Source organism: Hemisphaericaspora subhashii (genome assembly GCF_019202705.1).
Source record: "Hemisphaericaspora subhashii strain CBS 10753 chromosome Unknown scaffold15, whole genome shotgun sequence".
Taxonomy (NCBI): domain Eukaryota; kingdom Fungi; phylum Ascomycota; class Pichiomycetes; order Serinales; family Debaryomycetaceae; genus Hemisphaericaspora; species Hemisphaericaspora subhashii.
The window spans coordinates 55,227-78,355 of NW_026057436.1; the positions used below are offsets into that span (position 1 = coordinate 55,227).

A 23,129-nucleotide genomic window follows, 5' to 3' on the forward strand; every position below is an offset into this window, starting at 1 on the left:
ACACATAATAATAATAATAATATTCCAATAGAAGAAGAAGAAAAAAAATCATAATAAATAAACTCATCATCCCTTTTTCTTATTTAATTCTCTCAAGGAAAAATATCAATTGACTTTTAAATTAACACTTAAACTTAACTACCAATTATATAATATTATTTCAATTGAGTTTCTATTACTACTACTACGTTAACTATTAATTAGAACTACCACTACCACAACCACTACCACTACCACATATACAAACAAATGAGAGTAATTCATACGTTTTTCAATCTATTCTTCTTAGCCGGAGCAATATTATTATTAATTTTAACAGTATTATCTGGGTCAATTAACAGTGGTACTTTCCGTACTTTCTATTGGCTTCGAGCAGATACTGCAGATATACCAAATGCTCCTGCAGATACCAGTGTATGGACATTCTGGGGTGTATGTGACCAACATAACTTTAATAATTGTTTATTAGGTCCAGCATATCCTATTTCACCAGTTGATAATTTTAATACTGATACAAATATTCCAGCAAAATTTATTGATAATAGAGATACATTTTATTTCTTGAGTAGATTTTCATTTGCATTTTGTTTATTAGCTTTAGGATTTGCTGGATTAGCTTTTATTATTGATTTATTAGGATTTTGTTTTGAAGCAATTGATAAAGTTGTTGTATTTTTAATTACAATTGCTTTATTTTTCCAAGCTGGTTTTGCTGCTTTACAAACTTCAGTTGTTGTATTAGCTAGAAGTGCATTCAAAGATGGAAATAGAAGTGCAAAAGTTGGTCCTTCATTAATGGGATTTGTTTGGGCAACATTTGCTTGTTTATTCATTTGTTGGGTATTGACATTTTCATCAAATATTGCTCGTTCTTACAGAAAACATATGGATAGAGTTAAAGCTGAAAGAGGTGAAGAAGTTGGTGGTGCAGGAGTTGCTGGTGATGAATCTTCTTTTACTAGAGCTGCTGCTCCTGCTGAACATAAAGATGAAGAACATACTGGAGGTATTAGATTCTTTAAGATTAAGAGAAATCAAAAGGTTTCTGATGAAGATTCTGAATAAGCCTAGCCACTACTACATTCTCCCCACTGCTTCATTCAATTGAAATACACAAATCAATTGCAATGTTATAAACGATTTCAATGAACATCCATTTCCAAACAAAAAAAGAATTTTTGTTGATATTTGATATTCTTTTATTAATACCGTTATCCCTGTTATTATTTTCGTCCTATTTTTTTTAATTATTAACTTTTATAACCTTTTATATATATTTAGTTTTATCTTAATCCTTGATTATGTATTTACAATTTATTCCAAACAAATATACAATTCTTTTTTAAGTGAAATTCAATTGGTTAATGTAGCCTTACAACATGAAAATTTCAGAGTGAATTTTGTTCTTAAAGTTGCTATAAATTTGACGAAAGCAACGAGGAAAAAAAATTAGACAACCGTTACGTAAATGTTAAGAATATCCCTCGACGATATTTCTGCGTGGTTCTGCCGCATGGAACCAAAAAATCATCATAGGAGGTGACAATTCACCTAATTGAATAGATTATAAATTTCAGATATATGTAGCTTTTTATGTATTAGCAATCTAATAAGTAATTTATCGAGACTACAATAGACTGGAACCAATTTTGACTTGGGAACCTTAATTTGATTAGAACGGAATTAAACTGGAGATATCGAGGATAGGTCATTCTGGTTCGGAGAAAGTAACTACTATTACATTATATGCATTGGGAGACAAGTCACTCCGTAAATTGATTGGTCTACAGTAACACCGAAAAGATAGAGCAAATAGGAGCACTGATAAAAGCCCAATTATGAACATTGATTATCTCAATGCTTCAAACTAAGAATTTTCTAAAATCTTAAAAAAAAGGAGTCACTCTTAGGGCTGCCCTTAAATAACAGAATGTTAGGATTGTTAGCAACGAGTAAATTGGTTTCAAGAATTGGTTTGACTCTTTGTACCCTGGCCAACTCCACTTCTGGTTACATTATATTGTCAATCCCAAAGAACTGTAAGGAACTCAATTAATCTACTAATACTGCTGCGCCATTGAGATATTAATTTTCGTAAATGAAAGTAAAAATCACAAGTTGCTGTTCCCATGACTATTCATCATATTATCAAATAATAAAAGTGGCTGCGAAAAACGGATTTACTTCTCTTAACAAGTGAATAAGATCTGTTCAACAATATTGTTCGTTTTTTATTGTTTTCTATTTGTTGAAAATTTATTTCAAACTCATGCAAATATCTTCAAGTTAATGCTGTAGCTGCTATTAAGTAAACTTAAAACACGAAGAGAAGTCAATTAATGAATGCCCCATAATAAATATTAATTCACTTTAAAAATTTATACTTGCTTGTGGCTTACGAACAAATCACCTAGAATGACCTTAATTTGCTTTTATAAGCCTACACAATGCCTCTTTTTGATATCTTGTGGTGAATGATCTTGTATAGTCATCATCTAGACCAAACCGAATTATGATTAGAGACGTTTGGATAGAAATGTTTTGGTGGGGTGGGGGGAGGGGTTGTCTAGAAAAGAAGGAGTCAATACCAAGAGAAATCAGAAAGTAGTCAGTGGAGTCAGTTTACCAATCGCTTAGGTATACTAGTTTCGAATCATATATGACATAATAAGTTTTAGATTCTTTTTTGATTGCCGTAACGAAAAGTTTAAATTCTACTCCATAATTTTCTCCACATAAAGTCAATATAATTTCCCCCAGAAATAGAACCATTTTTGTCTTCTGCGGGTATGCTATTTTTATATTTATTTATTATAGGGGTTGGTGGTGGTCAACAAGAATATGATTGGTTTAATTTAGCGGTTGATATTTACCCCGTAATCTAACTTTATTAACTTATTAAGGTTATAATTCGTAATTATATTTGCACATAAGTAAATAAAAATAGACTATGGTGTGTGTGTTTCGTGGTGGTGAGAGGGTAATTTTATTTTTAGTTAAACTCTTCCGAAGTTCCGAGCGGTTTTAACGATTTTAAAAACTAAAAAAATAAAATTACGTAATGGCTAAAATCATCATTTATTTCAAGTAAACCATTTAATGTATATGAGATGATGGGATGATAATAACACCACTAATTCATTAAGTCATATGATTTGAAACGTGGTTAATAATATATGAAATTACTTAACTAAGGATTAGAGATACCTTACCTCATTATTATTATTTACTCTTATTATTATTTGCTGAGAGAATGGGATCCTATAGAAAAAAGCGTTGAACTAAAATCAAAAAAAAAAAGAGAGAACAAATGTAAATCGTCGACTTAAAAAAGAAAGAAAGAAAAGAAGAATTTTTAATTTTTTTTTTTTGGTTGTATTATTTAGTTGAAATAATGATCAGAAGAATTGTTTCCCAATTGCTTAGAATTATTTTTAAATGCAAATACATAGAACAATTGGATTGAGTATGTAGGTCCTTGTAATTATACAGGTAGGTAGTTAGTTAGTTAGCAATTATCTTTTTTTGTCTACTGTTTTTAAAAGCTATTCGTTTCATTCTTACTTTTTACAATCTTTCATTTGATCTCCAATACTTTTATCAATAAGTGTGTGTATAAAGTATAATAAATACCCAAACTCCCCACCTGGCTGTCTCCCCCCTTAACGAAAATAATTTTCATCTTTTTCTTAGCGTCCCAGGAGTACCGACATTCTTCTATCATCTAAAACTACACTTAACACCCACCCACTACAACTCCATTGAATACATTGTTGGTTACAAAGAGATTGTTAGGTACCGCCACCTTATACTTGTTTCAGTTTTTAATAAAATTAACATAACTTAAATTCATTGTGAATTAAAATATTCAATCAATTATTCTATAAGCTAATTACAACGATTAATAACAACAACGCGCCCTACAAGAAGTCTTGCAACTACTACCCCTCGACCTAATAATAATATTTAGAATTCATCCCCCTCCAACCTTGTCTTGTCTCCTATCTTTTCTTTTTTGATCAAAAAGAAATCGGAAAATTATTTTTATTCAAATTATTAATTATTATTATTATATAACCCATTCATAAGTGTTCAATCATCATCATCATCTTGATTGTTCCCTCCCCCCCCTTATAATTGAAAATTTAAAAATTTATCAATTTATAATTTATTTATTTTATACATCCATTACCATTAGTACTACTACCATTGCTAGTACCATACTATCCTAACAACAACTAGATTCAGCATGCCATTAGCAAAAGTGCGCCTGCACCATTCTATCAAGAATATTTTCAAAAGAGAACCAACGCCCGATAAAGATGTTAATGAAAGTGGCGGTGGACTTAATTCTACCTCATCATCACACGTTGGTCTTTCAAAATTCTTTCATCATACTAAAGAATCACCTCCGACTGATGATTCCCTTTTCCAAGCACCAATTAGATCACCTTCATTGTCATTAAGAAGACAAAATTCAACACCCAATAGATTACGAAGTCAATCTGAACATATACCGTCAGCCATTTCTCCGCCTACTTCAAAAACTCATCATCATCATCAACATAGTCATAGTCAAAATCAACCCCAAGTTCAACATCAACCAGTACCTCATCATCCTAAAAAATTATCAAAAGCACAAACTTTTGCTCATTTACAACAAATTAATACTAAGAATGCAGCACAACAACAATTAAGAAATAGTAGATTAGGCTCTAATCAATCTACAACTCCAACCGGTGGTGGTGCTGGTCACGCTGAAAAAATTGTTTATAATCCTTATGGACTTAATAAGGATGCCTCAGTTGAAAAACCAAGAAATACCAGTTTTTATCTTTCTGGAGTCATTGATGGTGAACGAGTTTTAGCAAACCCTGTAGCTGATCCTAATGATTATCTTCCAGAAGAATTAAAACAAGAACATGTTAATTTATTAGACGATTTTGATATTGATGTAAGTACTAAGAAATTAGGAGCTGGTGGATCCTCAGATGTTAAAGTTGTTACATCGGCAAAGAATAAAAAATTGATATTTGCATTAAAGAAATTCACATTATTATCAAAAGAAACAGATGAAGATTTTTATAAACGTGTTCTGACTGAATATGTCATTCATAAACGTGCTGCAATTTGTCGTCATATTGTAGATACTATTTCCTTAGTTAGAATTCAAAGTCAAAGTAATTTTAATCGAGGTTGGGGAATGATTATGGAATTTTGTTCAGGTGGTGATTTATTCTCATTAATTATAAAACCAGGTTGGAAACGAACTCCAATAGCTGAAAAATATTGTTTATTTAAACAAGTTGCATATGGATTAAAATTCTTACATGATCATGATATTGTTCATCGTGATATGAAACCAGAAAATGTTTTAATTGATAGTAATGGATTAGCCAAACTTTGTGATTTCGGGGTTAGTGCATATGGTCATGTCATCCCAGGAGATTTTACCAGTGATGTTCATCTTTCTTGTTCTTATGTTGGTTCACCACCTTATTCACCACCAGAAGTTATGCTACTTAAAGATAAAACTCATACTCAAGCAAAATCATTCCCATATAATACATTCAAAATGGATCATTGGGGTTTAGGAATGTTATTATTTTGTCTTATTTATAGTGGTGTACCATTCCTGCATTCTTCTCCCAATGATCATGCATTCCGAGAATATAATTTCAGTCATAAGAGATTTTGTACCGATCATCATGCATTTAAAAATAATGTTGGTTACCCCAGGGGACCAGGTTCAGAATTTAAATTAGCGGCAAAATTTGAAAGTACTGGTGCTGCAAGAGTTGCTTGGAAATTATGTGATCCATCACCTGAAACTAGATATGATTTAGATTTATTATTTAATGATCCTTGGTTCCAATCTTTAGAAATGTGTATTTATGAACATCCTGATCAATTAGTGAATCCATTTGTCTTGCCGGGCACAGGTGAGAATCCTACTGTTTTACCACAACCTGGGTCAGGCTATTCTTCTGCTCCAGGTTCGGCCGTTCCTTCAAGAAAGGGAACCATTAATGCTCCAAGAAGACATAAAGAAGAGGATTATCCTGAATATAACACCTCAATTAGATCGATGTTGGATTTAGATGATAGTCCTTCATCAGCCTCACCCGCACCATCAAAACCACCACACCCACCACAATCACAACCACAACCACAACAAGGTGATAAACATCCGATTCATACAACTACAAACAATACCCCAATCCCCCATAGTTTATTCTTACATCAAAACCCAAAACTTGAAACTGAAATGCGAGCAGAATCAAATAGTGTCCCGCTTCCAAAAATAAAATCAATGTTAGAATTTGGTCCAGTATCACCTTCACAATCACCAGTTATGGGAGGATTACCATTACCACGTACACCATCTCCACCAATGAATGTACAACCGCCACCACTGCTTTTGCAAACTATTAGTGGTAGTAGAGGTGGTAGTGGTCCTACTACTCCGGTATCACCAACTAGGGCGTCGCTACCTTCGACAGCATTGGATTTGAATCTTGGAAATGGGTTGTCTGCGGTGGAAGAAGTGGGGTTGGTGAATGAGGTATTACATGAAGAGGATGAGGAAGAAGAAGAGAGTCACGAGGAGGACGAGGAACCTAAGCCTGACCATCATGAAGGTTTGATTATTCCGGAACCCAAGATTGAAGAGAAAGTGAAGGACGAAGTAGAAGAAGGAAAGGTTACTCCGAATTTGAAACCGGAAGAAGAGGAACAAACGTCAAGTAGTAGGAGTACACCTATCCAAAAGGAACTATCTCTGGAATCTAACAGTGACAAAGAATTAAAACCACCAGTTTCACCCAGCCTATTAGCAGAATCCTCATCTCGAGACACAAACACCGACGTGAATACATTATCATCAGGTGAAACCGCCATCACAAGATTTAAACGCGAGATAATTTCCAGCAAACTAGAACATGATATCACACCCTTGGAAAGATTTGGAGCAGATCATGAAAGTACCTTATTACAACGAAATATCTCAAGTTCGTCTTTGAATTATGAACAAATATTAGGATCACATCCACAAAGCCCCATACTGAATACTGAATTATTATTGGGTCCGAAGGAATATCGATCGGCGGAGGATTTGGTGATTGATAAAGATGGCATGTGTGAATTGGGGTATAAGATTAAGAAACATCATCATACTGAGGTGAGTAATGTTGCTGTTAGTGGTTCAATGTCTAGAAGACGATGATTATTATTATTATTGTGTTAAATTTGGAGATGTATATATATATATATGTGTTTTATGAGTAAGTTTTATATTTTGTGTATTAACTAAGTTTGTTATTGGATACAGTGTTTATTATTTAACAGAATTTTGAATTATTTTATGTTTTAATGTAGATGAGACGATTCAATATCTTTCTCTATGGATCAGATGGATATTACGAGTTTGTCTTATCTTCGGTCATAGAGTACAAATAGTTTGTAATTGAAAGAAACTTGGATCTTGTTATCGCCAGGTAATAAGAGATACATTCGCTAGATGTACTGTAGCTAGTGAGACAGATGAAAATAGAGATAAACGATTACAAGTACTATTAATCACTTGTATGATGATCATTCGGGAGATCCAGATACACTCCCTAAATGAGGTAGACTACAAATATATCCTGTTATTCTCTTATTAAATCACGTAAATGTACATTAGGTTGGAATTCCAATTTTTAAAAAAACTCAGAATGAATGAAAATGAAAAATAACAAAATTCTTATATAAATATATTAAAGCTGTTTTTGTCTTTGTAAAGATGTGTGTATATTTTTCGTTTATAAACTCATTTAAGCTTCTAAAGAAACTCTACCCTTTGGATTGGTAACCTTAACACCGTATTTCTTAGCCTTAGCAACAATTTCAACTCTGTTCTTAGCAGAAACATTGTGAGCAATTTCAGCAGCATAAGATTTAGTGTGTAATAATAAAACTTCCAAATCCTTAACGTTCTTGACTAATAAGACCTTGTGACCAGATGGAGTCATGTGCTTGGTCTTCTTGTTGGAACCATAACCAATGTTTGGTTGAGGAATGGTACCTCTGAATCTTCTTCTGACACAAGAGTCAATACCCTTTTGCTTTCTCCAGTTTTCGGCAACTCTGTGGTATCTGTCAGAGTGATGTCTCTTGAACTTACCGGTGTATTTCTTAACAATCTTTGGGTGTTGGATTGAAGCAGCCACTAGAAAAATATTTGTTAGTACATATATTCATGATACGGTTTTCTTTAAGAAGGATAGATTAAAAGATGACGGGATTGCTTGAAAATTAAAACGTCTGATGATATATATTCAAATGACTTGTAGTATGGTATAAATCGAGTTGTTGATTCTTTGAATAAAATTTCGACTGATGTTGGTGATATTATTTTCGAATATTAATCACTATTGAACATCGAGTTTCTTGATATAAACAGATCTCAACGTTGATTTAACTCTTACTGAATCTTCATATTATCGTAGTAGTATATTCTTATTTGATTTCAAATGTTTAGCATCAGTCTTCGATGTCTGACTGAAGTACGCTTGTGCTGTTCCCATCTTCGATGTCTTCAATATGACTATGTCTATTCAATATGCTCTATTATCTCATTCCATTTGCTTAGATATAAATCTATCCTTCTTTTTAATCATCTATATACGATGATCCCCCCATTCACAACATACTTTTTGATCTTGGTGTTGTTCTATTGAAAAGAGGACTATAAAACAAGAAGAGGTTTCAATTTTTTTTTTACTCCTTACAAAATCAGTATGGTTCAAAAAATTTTTCACTGTGAGACTGTCATTGTGCGAAGCGTACTCACTATGGCACTAACCAAAATTGATGTACTCTCCTATACAAACTGATAACCAGCAAAAAAATGAAATAAGTGTAAACTGTAAAAAGTGGGATTTGTTCGTTTTCGCACTACCTTTTTTAGCTTGTGGGTGCTAACAGAAAAAATGTTTAGGGACATTAGGTCTTAGCCCTAATCCATCGCACGTGATCAGTTATTTTGTAAAAGAACTGCAAATTCGATGAGAAATAATTGTGGTTGGTTGCAAAAGAGACTGGTTGAGAATTAGAAAGCCAAAAACAAACACAAAGATACTACAATAACTTCACCCTTCCGTCGAACGAAACAATAAGGGCTTCTAAAAGAGAAACTAGAACTTACCCACAAAAGAGTATAGAAGTATTAACTGTGGACTACGAAATTCATACTATCATTGCTTACCAATCAATACATCGGGTGAAAGTCTGTATTTTATCATGTCACATTACACATAAACTTTTTGATTCTATTTACAATAACAAAAACAACCAGTGCTTTTCCCATATCTTAAAGCCGTGTCCTGTTAATACAAACCTTAATAAGACTTCTTGTAACTGCCTGATAAACATTTGGACCGGACGCTCCGTGGCAATCTTTATAACTCGATGAATATCCTTTAAGTTGGACCAGCAACTACAAACTCTCTTTGTTTCTATACTGCCTATTTTCATTGGTTTGACACAAATGGAAAGCCTCAAAACCACGATTCTCTTATGAGAGGAGGTGTCGGCTTCATAGGTTTCGGTTTTGGTTCTGGTTTTGGTTTTGGTTCCGGTTTTCGTTTTAGTGTTGGATGTTGACTTCGAACCGCCCAATCTAAACAAACCCTCCTACAATATTCTGCTTCAGGACCCTTTAAACTTCGAAATTGACTGGGTAAATACGTAAAATACAAATAGTCATAATTCATATTCAACGGAAGATATTTAACCACTTTCCACCAAGAATAGAATGTTTGTTGAGTTCTACTATTTATCGTAAATTTATCTATTTCGACTGGAGGTTCAGGTTCTGGTTCGATATATTCTTGATCACGGTGAAGAAATGGCACATCTGTAAGTGGCACGATCTTACCCTCGAACATATCTCTACCTGAACTAAGCAAATCTTGATAAGCGGATTGATATCCTTCTTTTTCTGAATCAGACATACTCTCCCAAGAAGGGGTATCTAAATTACTGGGCCCGGTCAATTCTTCATAATACTTCTTTGCATGTCCCAAATCGGGATTTTCCCAAAGTTCAACCCCATAAGGATCACAGAATTCGAATCTAATTCCACTAAGTACCGACCTATTCACCGCCAATGTCAATTTGAGATCCACATATTGTCCATCCGCGACATCTTTCCCACACAATAACAACGCATCATAACTTAATCGATAATCCTCTCTCATTAGATCAGTCATTGAAAGCCATTGCGCTTTTATGGAAGGTGTACTTCTCCGATAGGTGTTTTGAAAGTTTTGACATAGCGAATAATAATAATTCCAAGCTTGTCTTTGCGTGATTGGGGAATTCAATTTGATATTGTTGTTATCATCAATCATTATATCAAGTTCATTGCATGGGATTATACGCTTTGGAACCATGCCAAGGGAGCATCTATTTGATTTATGCTCTGATTCTGGCTTTCGTTTTCGTTCTCGTTTTGGTATTAGTTTTGATGGCTTATATCGGACCAACCAATCTAAGCATATTTTCCTATAATACTGCTCCTTGTTCGTTCCTTTTATAGTGTCATAAAATTGACGTCCTAAATGACGCTGAACCTCGCGGGACCAACCACCAAAATAGGGAAGATATTCAACAGTTTTCAAACTTATGTAGAACCTTTCTAATGTGTCTGTGTTGACTTCGAAGTCTTCTGTTTCGACAGGAGGTTGAGGCGGAGGTTTGATATATTGATTATCAATGATCTGTGTTGGTTCACATGTAAGAGGAATGATTTTGCCGTTGAAAATATCCCTACCTGATCGAAGTAATTCGCTATAGGCATCTCGATATTCTTGTTTCTCGATATCAAGCAATTCTTCCCAAGCTCTGTTCTGGTTTTGGGATGTCAATTGTTCATAATATTTCTTTGCATGCAGCAACGCAACATCATCTTCAAGTATAGTACCATTAGTAGTATCATTTTTGAATTCGAATCTAATTCCGCTAAGTACCGATTTATGTGGTGATAGCACCAATTTAAGATCCACAAATTGTCCATCCACAACATCTTTCCCACTCAATACCAATTCTTCATAACTCAATCGATATTCTTCTCTCATTAAATCGGTCATGGAAAGCCATTTCCCCCTGACATGAAGGACATTTCTCCGGGTGTGCCATTTATAGTTTTGACATAATGAATAATAATAATTCCAGGATTGTCTTAGTGTGATTGGGGAATTCAATCGAATTTGGTCGTGCTCGTCAATGGTGATATCGTGTTTATTGATGGGGATTATACGTTTTGGAACTAGTGGAAGGAAGAACTTGGCTTTTGTGGGTTCTTGATCAGATGTTAAGAATATTTCTTCGAGTGATTCAAAATCAAATTCAGGTTCAATTAGGATGGGAGCGGGGGTCTCAATTGATAATCTTAGTCGGGTCGATATTCCGAAATGTCGTATTCTGACTAGAGTTGACCATTTTGTAAATAGTGACATTGACTTCTAATGCATATCTAGATTTGTTATTAAAGAATTGTATAATTTGTAGGAGGGGGTTTGGCAACAGGACGCGATTTGTAGATTATATTTTAATCACGTGAAGGAATAATGTCGTTCAATGTCGTTGAGCGGTTTGTGGACATTTTTTGAAGCCAATACCCTGAACTAGGATGAGAAGCAACAACGATCATCCGCCATCATATTCCTTTACTATCAGATATTGGATTTAGAAAAGGGGCCGAAGGTTAGATGTGAATGGTTTGATAAATTATCTCTCAATGAAAGTATCTAAGAGGCTGTCCAAAGTGACGTTATTAAGCCACTCCAAAGTGCAATCAATGAAGTTGAAACGCAAGTGTGCTTTCCCCCAGTCCATTCCAGTCAGCAAAGTTCATTAAGGAGTGTGATATGCAAAAGACGAATTCTCATATTAAACACCTTTTGTCGTTCTTGCACAAAAGGTAGGAGATAGGCGAACAAGCCAGAAGTCCTCTTTTGAGTTTTTCTTGATTTCTCCCTAAAAGTTGTTCAGATTTTTGCAAAAATTGGTAGAAATGAGAGAGCAACTCCTTTGCAGACACTCTTCACAGACACTCAATATCAGGAAAAAAAACCTACATTTCAATAGATTAGAGGGTTGCTATTCAGATGAGAAATCAATATAAACATCCGGATCCAATCCATCCCAATCTCTCTCTTATTTGATTCGGACAGAAAACAAAGGTTTGGTCGGTAAACATCCATTGTTATCCGATGAAGAAATCTACAATAATTACTGTAACTCTTTATTCTCTATTTTTATTAAATTTTGATAAATAATTATATATAAATATTACCCGTTTTTCTCTTCGCTTTTTTATTATAATGTAAAAAATTTATACTACCCTTTCAAAAAAAACCTTAAACAATTAACACTAAACCCAAATTATTATAATATATATATTGACAAATTTCTTTTTTGATTTTTAAAATTACAATTAATACTGCCTATTCACTCATCAGTGCCACGTCTTCTTTTTAGGTGAGGTGAAGAACTTCCATCTACTCCAAATCCATTTGAGTCATATTTATGTGCTGCGATATCATGATGAAATGCCACCGGGGCTAATTCTTCCATATCTTCGTCATCCCCACCTTCTTCTTCTTCATCGTCGTCGATTATATCCACATCGTCCTCATCGTCTTCACTATCGTAATAATCATCTATATCTTCATCGTCATCGTCATCTTCATCTTCTTCGTCGTCTTCGATTATAGGAACACTCTTGACAAAATGAGTGAGTTTCGATTCAGTAGAATCATTCACGGTATTCTTCCCCATCAATTCAATCAATTGTGAATAATATAAATCAAGGACATCTTTGGCATACCTGATCCCACAAAATACTTCCTCATCAATATTATTATTACTCCTGGTTGATCTCTCTTGTTTTTGTTTTCCTGGCATAGTTCTCCAATCCACTCTATTCAAGAAATCCAACTCCAAACAATTCAATTCATGCAAGGCAACCCCACCGACTTTTGCATAATGATCATTGGTATAAAAGAAATCTTCCATTGATTTTTGGGCCAACATGGTCGCAACTAATAAGAAACGATGTACTGTCCAAGAATTCAAGGTGAAATAAGGTTGATATTGATGAGAAAGAAGATCGATATAATAGATTGTGGTTAATAAGGTTGCTGGATTGAAATTGTTGAATTTGGTAAGACGAGTTAAATAAGTATGTGTTGAAATTGAAGGTGGTGTTCTTGAATGATATCTTGTAAGTAAACTATTTGTTGGGGCGGTTGTTGGAGATGCGGTCGTGTTTGGAGGTGGATTAGATATTGATCGGGGCACTGATTTGTCATTGAGGGTGATTAATGAATGTAACATTCTTGATATTAGACTTATTATATCATCGATTGAACAATCCATAAATTCTCGGGGGAGAGTTTTTTCGGAGATGGTTGGTATTATTGGTTCTTCTTCAACTATGGGTATTTGAATATGTTGCTTTTTTATTATTGGTGAAGGTGATACTGATGAGGGTTTTTCTATTACCTTGATAGATTCTGGTGATACTTTTATTGCAGTTATAGTTGGAGTTGTTTTTAATTTCTGAACATATTGTTTAAATTCTTTATAATTGAAATGTTTGTTATTGTTATTATACAGTATATGACTTTTAGTTGTTGTATTTGGTGGTTGTAAGTATTTTTGATAAATTTCCATCAGACGAATTTTACGTTGCTTATCAATTGAATTAAAGTATAATTGATTATTATTTAATATAGATGTGACATTTGTAGATCTAACATATTTAGCCAAGAAAGGATCTATCTCGGGTATTTTCAGTTGTTGTTGTTGTCCATTTGGAGGTGACAGTATAGGTGGTTTATGATTATTGGTAGTTAATGGTGATCCTATTGTTGGTGAACGACTAACAGTGTGATTATTATTATGAAGGGCATGAGTACGACGACTCATCTTTGGAGAGGATGTCACATGGGTTGAGACTGTAGACATCTTCGGTGATAAGGTATCGAATACTATATCATTCGGTAAATGGAATGGTGATCTAATAGCTTGTAACATTCATTCAAAAGTTTTTCTATTTCCTTAAAAAAAAAAAATCGATGTTCCTTCGGTGACTTAGTTTACGACTTGTATGCAGGACACCCTATTATATGATAAAACAAAAGAATGGCAGAAAAATAATTTGTTTCTTTTTTTTTGTTTTTAATCTTTCACTTAATTCGGTGATTTCCGTGATTATTGTCGTTTACTACTTAGTCAGATAGTTAGTCACCAATTAATCACAAACTTATAATGAAATAATCAAAAAGAATTAAACTTAAACAACAAAACTGTAAAAAATGAGGAGATATTCGTTGTATCTTATATACGTTAATGGAATGGAAGATGGAAGCCGCAATATAACTTTTCTTGGTATTGGTAAACTTGTCAATAATTAATTACCAGATGTTCTTTTTTATTGAAACTTCTTCTTCTTCTTCTTACTGTGTGGTTGTAAATCCAAGAAAAAAAAAAATTGGAATGGAGGAGGCAAATTTCTATTGGAAAAACACTTGGCAATGGTACAAAATTGGGAAAATGATGAAATAGTTAGTACAGTATAGTACAGTATAATAAACACTAACTAACTAAGTACAATAGTAATAACTGGAAATCTAAATAATTAAAAGTGAGAAATATTAATGGGTATATATATGAAGAGTGTGTATATTTTGTGAATAATAAAAAAGTATGGGGTAATTTATATAAATAGAAAGAAAGTTTATTATTGTAAAAAGAAGAATATGTCGCATAACCTTCCTTATTAATAATAATGGATGATTAACTCCAACCACTTACTGTGTAAGTACAATGAAATAACCAATTCCACATAGTAAAGGAAAACGTGGTGCAAGAAAAACACAAATGGTGGTTTTGATGTAACTTTAACTCGTGTACCCCTTTGATAATAAATTTAATTATTGAAGTTTGGATGTTTAAGCTCCACGTGGATACACCATTCATTCCTGCATACAACCTAGTTTGCAGCCAAAAAAAACTTTAAAAATTTAAAAAAAATAAAACTTTAAAAATAATATTGAAGTTTCCCTTACTTTGTACACTTTGTACTTTTGTTGTTTCTTGTCATTTCAATTTCTTCTATTTTATAAGAAAGTGACATTACAACAGACAAGAAACACAGATGTGGCAATAAGTCGTAGAATTTCTAAACGTGTCATGAAATCTTTTTTCTTTATTAGTGCCTCTAATATGGATTTTATTAGATCATCATCACCCCATGCATTATCCCACACGGTAGGGTACCCACAATCACCCACACACACACCCCTTCCCCCCCATCTTCTTCCCCTAAATAGTAATTTATATGTGGATAGTTAACAGCCACAGCTTATCTGATCCAATCAAATATAAAATAATTCTCTAAATTTGTTCAGTACAAATTTGAAATTTCGGAAAAGTTCTTCATCATCCATATTTTTAATAATACGAAAACTACAACGTATTGTTACGATACTATGTATTAAGGAACGACATATGTCTCCCCTTTAATTGGATTAACAAATCATATTAATTTTGTTTCAAATAAGCCCAATTCTCAAGGTATATCTTTGTATTAGGAGAGGACCCCACTTGTTCGCTTTAGGTAATTTCAATTTATTAACAAGAAATTAAATACCATACACACACTCAGTCGCAAGACACGAATTGTCATAAAATATTGAGACAGTCGTCGTCTGACCTAATTTTTGACAGCTTCTAATAAATTATTTATTGATAATTGATATTGTTTGCTCATTTTGTGATTTCTTCTCGAATTAACCAAATGACAAAGATTGATTGGCAAGATCATCAGCCGACACATGAGGTTCGGCTCTTTTATCCGTACCTTAAAAAACAAAGTAAAATACATTGGACAACATTCACCAGTCGCGGCACAAATGAAACATGAATTGTTAATTGTTGCAAAAAACGTGTCTCTAATTTATACGGACAATACAAGCCTCAATTCTATATTATTTTTAGAAGCATGCTTTGCAATTCTCAAATAAGATTTAATATATGAGTGTTGAAATAAGATTATTTGCCTGTTCCGGCTTTGCCTAACGGTAGAAGCTTCTTTTTTAGAACTGGCAATTGATGTCAAGCCACTATTTGAATAATGGCAAGGCGCAAAAATCATTGATTGATTAGTTGTCAATTTCTAGAAGTCGATCTATTCAACTAAACGGCCAACTTCCCAATTCAAAACACGAGGAATATGATCTCTAGATTGTGTTATCTAAATTAGCAATTCCCACAATTTAATTTAGACTGTGGGGTATTATGGAATGCCGTTTGATACCAAGACAGGTTGGTTGCAAGGTAGATTTATATCAAAACACATGTGCGCTTCCATGTGGCCAACAATAAAGAACCCTTTTTTTATTTTCTTCAAAACCCACGTTGTCGCCATACATGAAAACCCAAATGGTCCAGAATATTCTTTTGGAATTCTCAAACAATTGATTTCTATTGAATTCTACTACAATCCGAGAGCTTTCTGTAATGAATTAACGAAAATCTTGTTTCACGTGACAGAATTTCCTAAATTGGATGTTTGGGTGGAGGTGTAATTTTTTTTGCCTTTCGCACTACCACAGCCTTTCTTGACATCGCAACTTTTCAAACAAAAACGTAAACAACAAGGCATTAGCTACATTTACGACATCTTAGTAAGAATCGAATCAGATCTCTTGAAGTGTGACAATGTCTGAGCATTTACAAGAAGGTATGTCTATCCCGATCTAACCATTTTCGAAATGGATTGAATAATAATGTACTAACAAATTCCGCCACCTCTAGGATTCGATCCCAAAAGTCTTAAAGTTGCCCAATTGAGGAATATCCTCAATCTACACAATATAGAATATCCATCCAACGCCAAAAAACAACAATTGGTAGATTTATTTCATGAGAATATTACACCTAAGTCTGGTGAGTTATTAAGGGATTATAATGAGAGAGCGAATAAAATTAGTGGAGAAGGGATTGTGAATATGGGAGGAAGTGGTCTGGTGATGAAGGAGAATGAGATTATTTCTATTGATGACGAGGATGAGGATTATGAAGAAGAGAAGGAAAGTAAGTCACAGCCTTTGAAGAAGGTTAGAAAAAGCAGTAGATCAACCACTCCAAATGTTGAGTCTAAACCAGCGTCAAGGAAAGGTTCTCGAAAGGTCTCCAGAACATCTAGAAAATCTTCGAAATTATCCGAGAATCAAGAAAGCGAAGCTGATAAACTTGAAGAAAGTCCAAAACAAGACAAATCAAAAACTAAAAAACTACATCAATCAGAAATCAACATAAATAGTAGTCCATTCAGTTCTGAAAATGTCTTTCAAGCATCATCTGATTCAGGAAAGAAAAGGAAATTTATTGATATAGATTCGATTTTTGAAAAGGATAACACGAAGAAAAGATCTAGATCTCCTGTGAAATCGATTTTTGATGATAGTTCTGATGGTTCAGATATTGAGGTGTTGCCATTTATGGGTGATTTCACCAAGATAAACGAGTCAAAAAAGAAGGAATCATCTTCCAGGGCCACTCCAGTGAAGAGTGGTAGTTCATCTAAAAAGACTCCTGTAAAGACTGTTTCGGATAAAGACATTCCAACTAAGGCTGCTTCAGCTAAGAACACTCCAGCTAAGAGTGCTCCAGTTGAGAGTTCTTCAGCTAAGGCTGCTTCAGCGAAGAGTACTCCTGTCAAAGTTACTCCAGCTAAGGTTACTCCTGCTAAGACTACCCCTGCGAAAGCCACACCGGCTACAAGTACACCAGTGAAGGACACTCCGGTCAAGCTTACACCAGTTAAAGCTACTCCAGCGAAAGCCACTCCAGCTAAAAATACTCCAGTTTCCAAGTCAACAAAAGAAACAACTACCCCAGCCAAGGAAATCATCACTCCTAAGATTCCGAAGAGTGCTCACAAGGAAGAATCGTCATCCACCGATAAACGTACCAGTTCATCATCGTCAAAGAAGACCCCTTCTAAAATCACCAAACCTGCATCGAAGAAATCAACTCCAAAGTCAACTTCAATTTCAAAATCTTCTCCATTATCAAAACCTACTTCTGTGAAAAAGTCAACGCATAAAACGCATAAAGCTAGACAAAGTTCAATTGACGAATCATTCAAATCTAGCGAAGAAGAACGCAAACATTTTGATGAAGGTTTACACAAGATCAAACACAGGGAAGAGGAAGAAGAAGAGCAGCAACATTCACAAACTCCATCTATCCCAAGAGTTAATGCTGATTTGATTAAGGATAGACTCGGGATTACAATTGAAGGATTTATCCCACCTTCCAACATCCCACCTTCCATGGTTGATCTTAGAACTCCGATAAAGAAGAATAATGAATTAGGTAAGATTGAAAGTCCAAGGCTTTTGAGAATTCCTTCGGATTCGGAAATATCACTGAATGTTTCGTCGATGAGTGGAAATAATAATAGTGTTGTGAATCAGAAATTGAATGAATTGAAGATGGCGTCAATGTTGAGTCCAAAACCGAGATTGATTCCTATTCCTAGTATTTTAGAAGGTGAAGATGATGATGAAGAGGAAGAAGAGGATACCTTAGAAGAGGAGGGGGAGATATCAATTGTTCCCAAAAAGAATACGACGGGAGATGAAGTCGAAGATACAAAACAAGGAGAGGCAGTTGAAGAAATTATACAAGAAGAACAGGTTGTGAATAATAAGCTTCCAACAAAATCTACAGTTTTTGGCATACTTTTCACATTTTTTATCTGGATCTTGGTCGTTTCTGTAGGATTTTTGGGTTATTGGTATCATGAACAACAATATCTTGTCGGATATTGTGGTCAAGAGATCTATGAACGGACATTCCCCGATACTGATAGCTATATCATTGCTCTGCTTGGTGAATATTTAGATCTGCATTGTCGACCAAGATGCATACCTTGTCCTCCTCATGCCAGATGTTTCCCTAGGCTTGAACTTGGATGTTATGAAGATTTCATCGAATATAAACCATGGAATGGGTTTTTGTTTCCTGGAAACAAGAAATGTGTTCCTGATTCTAAAAAAGCGGAAAAGTTGGAGATTATGATTGATGTTGCATTGGATTTATTGAGAAGTAAGAATTCACAAATTAATTGTGGGAAGGGGGAAAGTATTGAAGAAAGTGGGATTGGAGTGGATGAATTACATGATTTGTTGTTGAGTATGAAGGCTCCATATATTACCTTAGAAGAATTTGAGGAATTATGGGCAAGATCGGTGATTGAGTTGGAGAAGGAACCTGATATAATTGTAAGGCAAGTATCATTCTAAAAGTTTGAATTTTTATTTATTGATAAAGTTATACTAACAATTTTTTGATCTAGACGGGATATTCAAGTTTATCAAACCAAGAATTCGTTATTAACCCTAACGACCCAGACTTCGGCTTGGAGGCCGCGAAAGAATACAAAACGATTCTTCGATCAACGTCCTTATCGAACATTAGTTTAAAATGTCAAATCAAGAATAGTTTAATTGGAGGAATTGTACAATTTAAATATCATATTTCCATCATTTTCCTTGCATTTATATTAATTAAATTGATTCAATATAAATATAATCAATATCAATTATATTTAATCAAGATTGATATATTATATAGAGAAGTCATTAAGAAATTAGTAAATCAATTGAAATTATCTCAATCAAATAATACCATTCAACCATATATAGGATCAAATCAATTACGTGATTTAATTTTGGAACATGAAAATAATTTATCGGTTAGAATTCAAATTTGGGATGATGTGAGTTCAAAGGTTGAAAATAATACTAATGTCAGTTCACAAGTGTTGGAACATCATGGAGAGATTATGAAAGTCTGGCAATGGATCGGAGGTGATGTTGAATTGTAAAAAGGAGAAATGAACGCTTATTATTTCTGTGTGTAGAGTTAGATAGTTTAATCATAATAATAATCATATATATATTTCAAGACCGTTCTATTTATATACCAATGTCCTTTAATGTTCAGCTATTACATTAGGCATTGCCCAGCAATGAAATCCTAAAGGTTTAGCCAAATAACAAATCCCTTCACTCTCAATCCCATCATATCCACCTCTTTTTCTATCCCAAGTTGTCCCAATTATATTCGTCGGTGGGAAGGTAACTCCCAATTTAAAAATCACCGATTTTGCAAAAAGAACCAGTCCTCCTACAGAATCTAATGGGACACTATATGCAATATTATCTTTATGATCAATAAATTCATTAAACACATTCTGAATATAATTCTGCAACGTAAAAACACCAGGTTTAAATTCAGTATGTGGCATAAATGCATATCCTCTGGCGGTTTCTTCATCCAATTCCAAGATTTCCAATTCCTCTTTACTTGGTTTTGTTCTCAGACCTCTCCAAGTCCCCGGATCGGTGGCTCGGAGGTTAGCATTCCCCGAGGGAGCACGGACTTGAGGTACGATGATATCTAAACCTGATTTAATAAAATAATCGACAAAATCAGGTTTTGTGATTGACAGAATATCAGAATCGATGAATATTGTATATTGTTGGAATTTTAGGACGTTTGTCAATAAGAAATTCCGACATTTGGCAATGACTTTTTTCTTTTTTAGGATTTCGAAATTGGTTGGATGTTTGTTTTTATGACGAACAGTTGGGTCATCTAAGGATGGCGATTGAAGGAGGGTGATTGATGAATAAGTGGTTGATAAACTTGATGAATTGGTTTCGATATATGTATGAATTTCATTGAAATGAGTTGCACCATTTGCTAGTATACCGATTGAGAAATCATATTGTGGAGAAGCCATTGAGATTGAATTTAAGAATTGAATGAAATTGTCAAATGTTCTATCGGGACCATAGGGGTGTGATTTTGGTTTGATTGAGGTGAGAAGGAGTACGGTTGGTTTTTTGGTTGGCGGGTCTTCCTGTCTTGAATAATGGAGTTTTATGTAATCGAATGTATCATCTCTATGTAAAGTCTTCACATATGGGGTTGAAGTTGTAGGGATATCAAGTTTGGTTCTTTTTGGGATTGTTATTGATGTGGATGTTTTAATCAATAAAAAAGAGATGAATATTGTGGCTGCGAATCCAAGTAAAAGTCGTGTTCGTTTGATATCTTTTAATTTAGAATACATTTTCAATTGCTTGTTTGTATTATTAGGAAGTATCAGCTATGTAAGATGGGCTATTGCTTGTTTATATATAAATAAATAAGCTAATTGTTTTTAAATAGCCATGTAGATTTTTAAGGGGGGCCGGGATTGGAAAATGTTGCAAATAATTTGCAAGCAAGTTCAACCGAGAAAAAACAATAAATTCAGAATAGGGAGCTGACATAAAACAATAGGATTAGGTGATGAGAAACAATGGGATGAGACACAAAATTTGGGCTATCTAAAATAAAAGAGGATTGTGGGATGGGATATTGTATAAAAGAGATTAGATTTTTTGGGCCATAACGGGATGAAATGTAGGGATCTCCGATCTAACGGCGCAGTGCGATCTACTCAGACCTTAATAAAATTCCATGTTGATTTTTGATTTCTTCATGTTCTAGAATGAAACTTTCAAGTACTGTCAATATTTTATAAGCCAACTTTCAATTTCAAATTCTTCCTATCAAATAGTATTTAAAGATGAAATTAGTTTGGATGAATGACCACTAGTGTAAATAGACACATTAGCCACACCAAAAAAATAAACGTTAAGAACGTTAAGGTACATTATTGCATGCACGTGCATTAGTGCATGCATTGCTTAATTATACTGCTAAAACAGCTGTAATTATACATGCACAGGTTGGTTTAAAATAATTAATATGCTTGATTATAAACTAACATATATATAAATAAACACAAATTAATGAACCAGGTGATGCGCTACAACATTTGGCATACCCCAACAGCTATAACCCAATGGCTTTGCCAAATAACATAAACCTTCAGTCTCTATTCCATCATATCCTTCTGATCTATCCCAAGAAGTACCGATAAGATTACTAGTTGGGAAGATTGCTCCTTGTTTGTAAACAACTGATTTAGCAAACAAAACAGCCCCTCCCACAGAGTCCAAAGGTACGATATAATCATGTTCATCTTTATGTTGGGTATGCTCTTGATGATTATTGTCTACATAGGATTTGAAATGCCACATTTTATCGTCCACATCACGAGGAACATATCCCCATTTATCCCATTGATTTTTATCCATGAGATCTAATTCTTCCTGAGAAGGTTTTGTTCTTTGACCCCTCCATGAGTTTTTGTCATAATCTTGATTGTCACCTTTCGTGACTCTAGGAACAATAATATCCTTTTCGGTTTTAATGAATGTAGAAATCACATTTTCGGGATAATCAAAGTATACCACATCTGCATCAATGAATAAAGTATATTGTTCATCTTCTAGGACATTTAATAGTAAGAAATTTCTTGATTTAGCAATTAAACGACGTCTTAATCTTTGAATATTATCCAGTTGTCTTTCTTCTCTTGAAAACCCGGCATTTTTATCTAAGAATGGTGCCAGGATAAGTGTAATCTTTTCATAAAGTTTTGAAAGTTTATCTGAATTAGTTTCAATATAATTTGTAATATTTGCAAATTCTATTGGGTTATTACATAATAATCCCAAACTGATTCTTAATCTATTTTCTTGATGTGATGAGATTGAATTAACGGTATGGATAAAGTCTCCAAAAGTACGTGCTTGACCATATGGTTCACTTTGACCAATGGAAGAAGCTATTAAGACGGTTGCTTTCTCATGTGGTTGTGCGTGAGTTCTTAATTGTTTTGGAATTGAATGAAGATGTAAAACTGAATATTGAATTCTGGTATAATTAAATGTAGTGTCTTCATGTACAAATTTATTATAATGTGATTTTGTTCTTATTGATGATGATGATGATGATGATGATGATGATGATGATACATTATTTTGATATACTGCTTGTATTTTTTCATGCATACCTTTTTGATAGAAACCTATCAAAACCAATAAGGATAATAGAATTGATATTAATACCACAATATTTCCTCTTCTTCTAAGAAAGAGAAG

General features: G+C 33.9%; 7 protein-coding genes across 7 annotated transcripts; 3 read left to right on the forward strand and 4 right to left on the reverse strand. All coding sequences in view use genetic code 12, as the record gives it.

Moving 5' to 3' along the window:
- Nucleotides 1-249: 249 nt before the first annotated feature.
- Nucleotides 250-1,065, forward strand: SUR7 (Sur7p; the record flags this gene model as incomplete). Its single annotated transcript, XM_049409731.1, has 1 exon — nt 250-1,065. The coding sequence occupies one exon, from the start codon at nt 250-252 to the stop codon at nt 1,063-1,065; it is 816 nt and encodes a 271-aa protein (XP_049261058.1).
- A 3,184-nt stretch (nt 1,066-4,249) lies between these two features.
- PTK2 (protein kinase) lies at nt 4,250-7,225 on the forward strand (the record flags this gene model as incomplete). The annotated part of the gene is made up of 1 exon (XM_049409732.1): nt 4,250-7,225. One exon carries the CDS (start codon nt 4,250-4,252, stop codon nt 7,223-7,225), a length of 2,976 nt encoding a protein of 991 aa, XP_049261059.1.
- Nucleotides 7,226-7,814: 589 nt separating this feature from the next.
- Nucleotides 7,815-8,567, reverse strand: RPL32 (60S ribosomal protein eL32; the record flags this gene model as incomplete). The annotated part of the gene is made up of 2 exons (XM_049409733.1): nt 7,815-8,209; nt 8,543-8,567. 2 exons carry the CDS (start codon nt 8,565-8,567, stop codon nt 7,815-7,817), a joined length of 420 nt encoding a protein of 139 aa, XP_049261060.1.
- A 972-nt stretch (nt 8,568-9,539) lies between these two features.
- Nucleotides 9,540-11,501, reverse strand: J8A68_005645 (uncharacterized protein; the record flags this gene model as incomplete). The annotated part of the gene is made up of 1 exon (XM_049409734.1): nt 9,540-11,501. One exon carries the CDS (start codon nt 11,499-11,501, stop codon nt 9,540-9,542), a length of 1,962 nt encoding a protein of 653 aa, XP_049261061.1.
- A 994-nt stretch (nt 11,502-12,495) lies between these two features.
- On the reverse strand, nt 12,496-14,016 carry J8A68_005646 (uncharacterized protein; the record flags this gene model as incomplete). Its single annotated transcript, XM_049409735.1, has 1 exon — nt 12,496-14,016. One exon carries the CDS (start codon nt 14,014-14,016, stop codon nt 12,496-12,498), a length of 1,521 nt encoding a protein of 506 aa, XP_049261062.1.
- A 2,757-nt stretch (nt 14,017-16,773) lies between these two features.
- Nucleotides 16,774-19,951, forward strand: J8A68_005647 (uncharacterized protein; the record flags this gene model as incomplete). The annotated part of the gene is made up of 3 exons (XM_049409736.1): nt 16,774-16,795; nt 16,870-19,355; nt 19,421-19,951. 3 exons carry the CDS (start codon nt 16,774-16,776, stop codon nt 19,949-19,951), a joined length of 3,039 nt encoding a protein of 1,012 aa, XP_049261063.1.
- Nucleotides 19,952-20,059: 108 nt separating this feature from the next.
- Nucleotides 20,060-23,039, reverse strand: J8A68_005648 (uncharacterized protein; the record flags this gene model as incomplete). The annotated part of the gene is made up of 2 exons (XM_049409737.1): nt 20,060-21,150; nt 21,968-23,039. 2 exons carry the CDS (start codon nt 23,037-23,039, stop codon nt 20,060-20,062), a joined length of 2,163 nt encoding a protein of 720 aa, XP_049261064.1.
- Nucleotides 23,040-23,129: the final 90 nt, after the last annotated feature.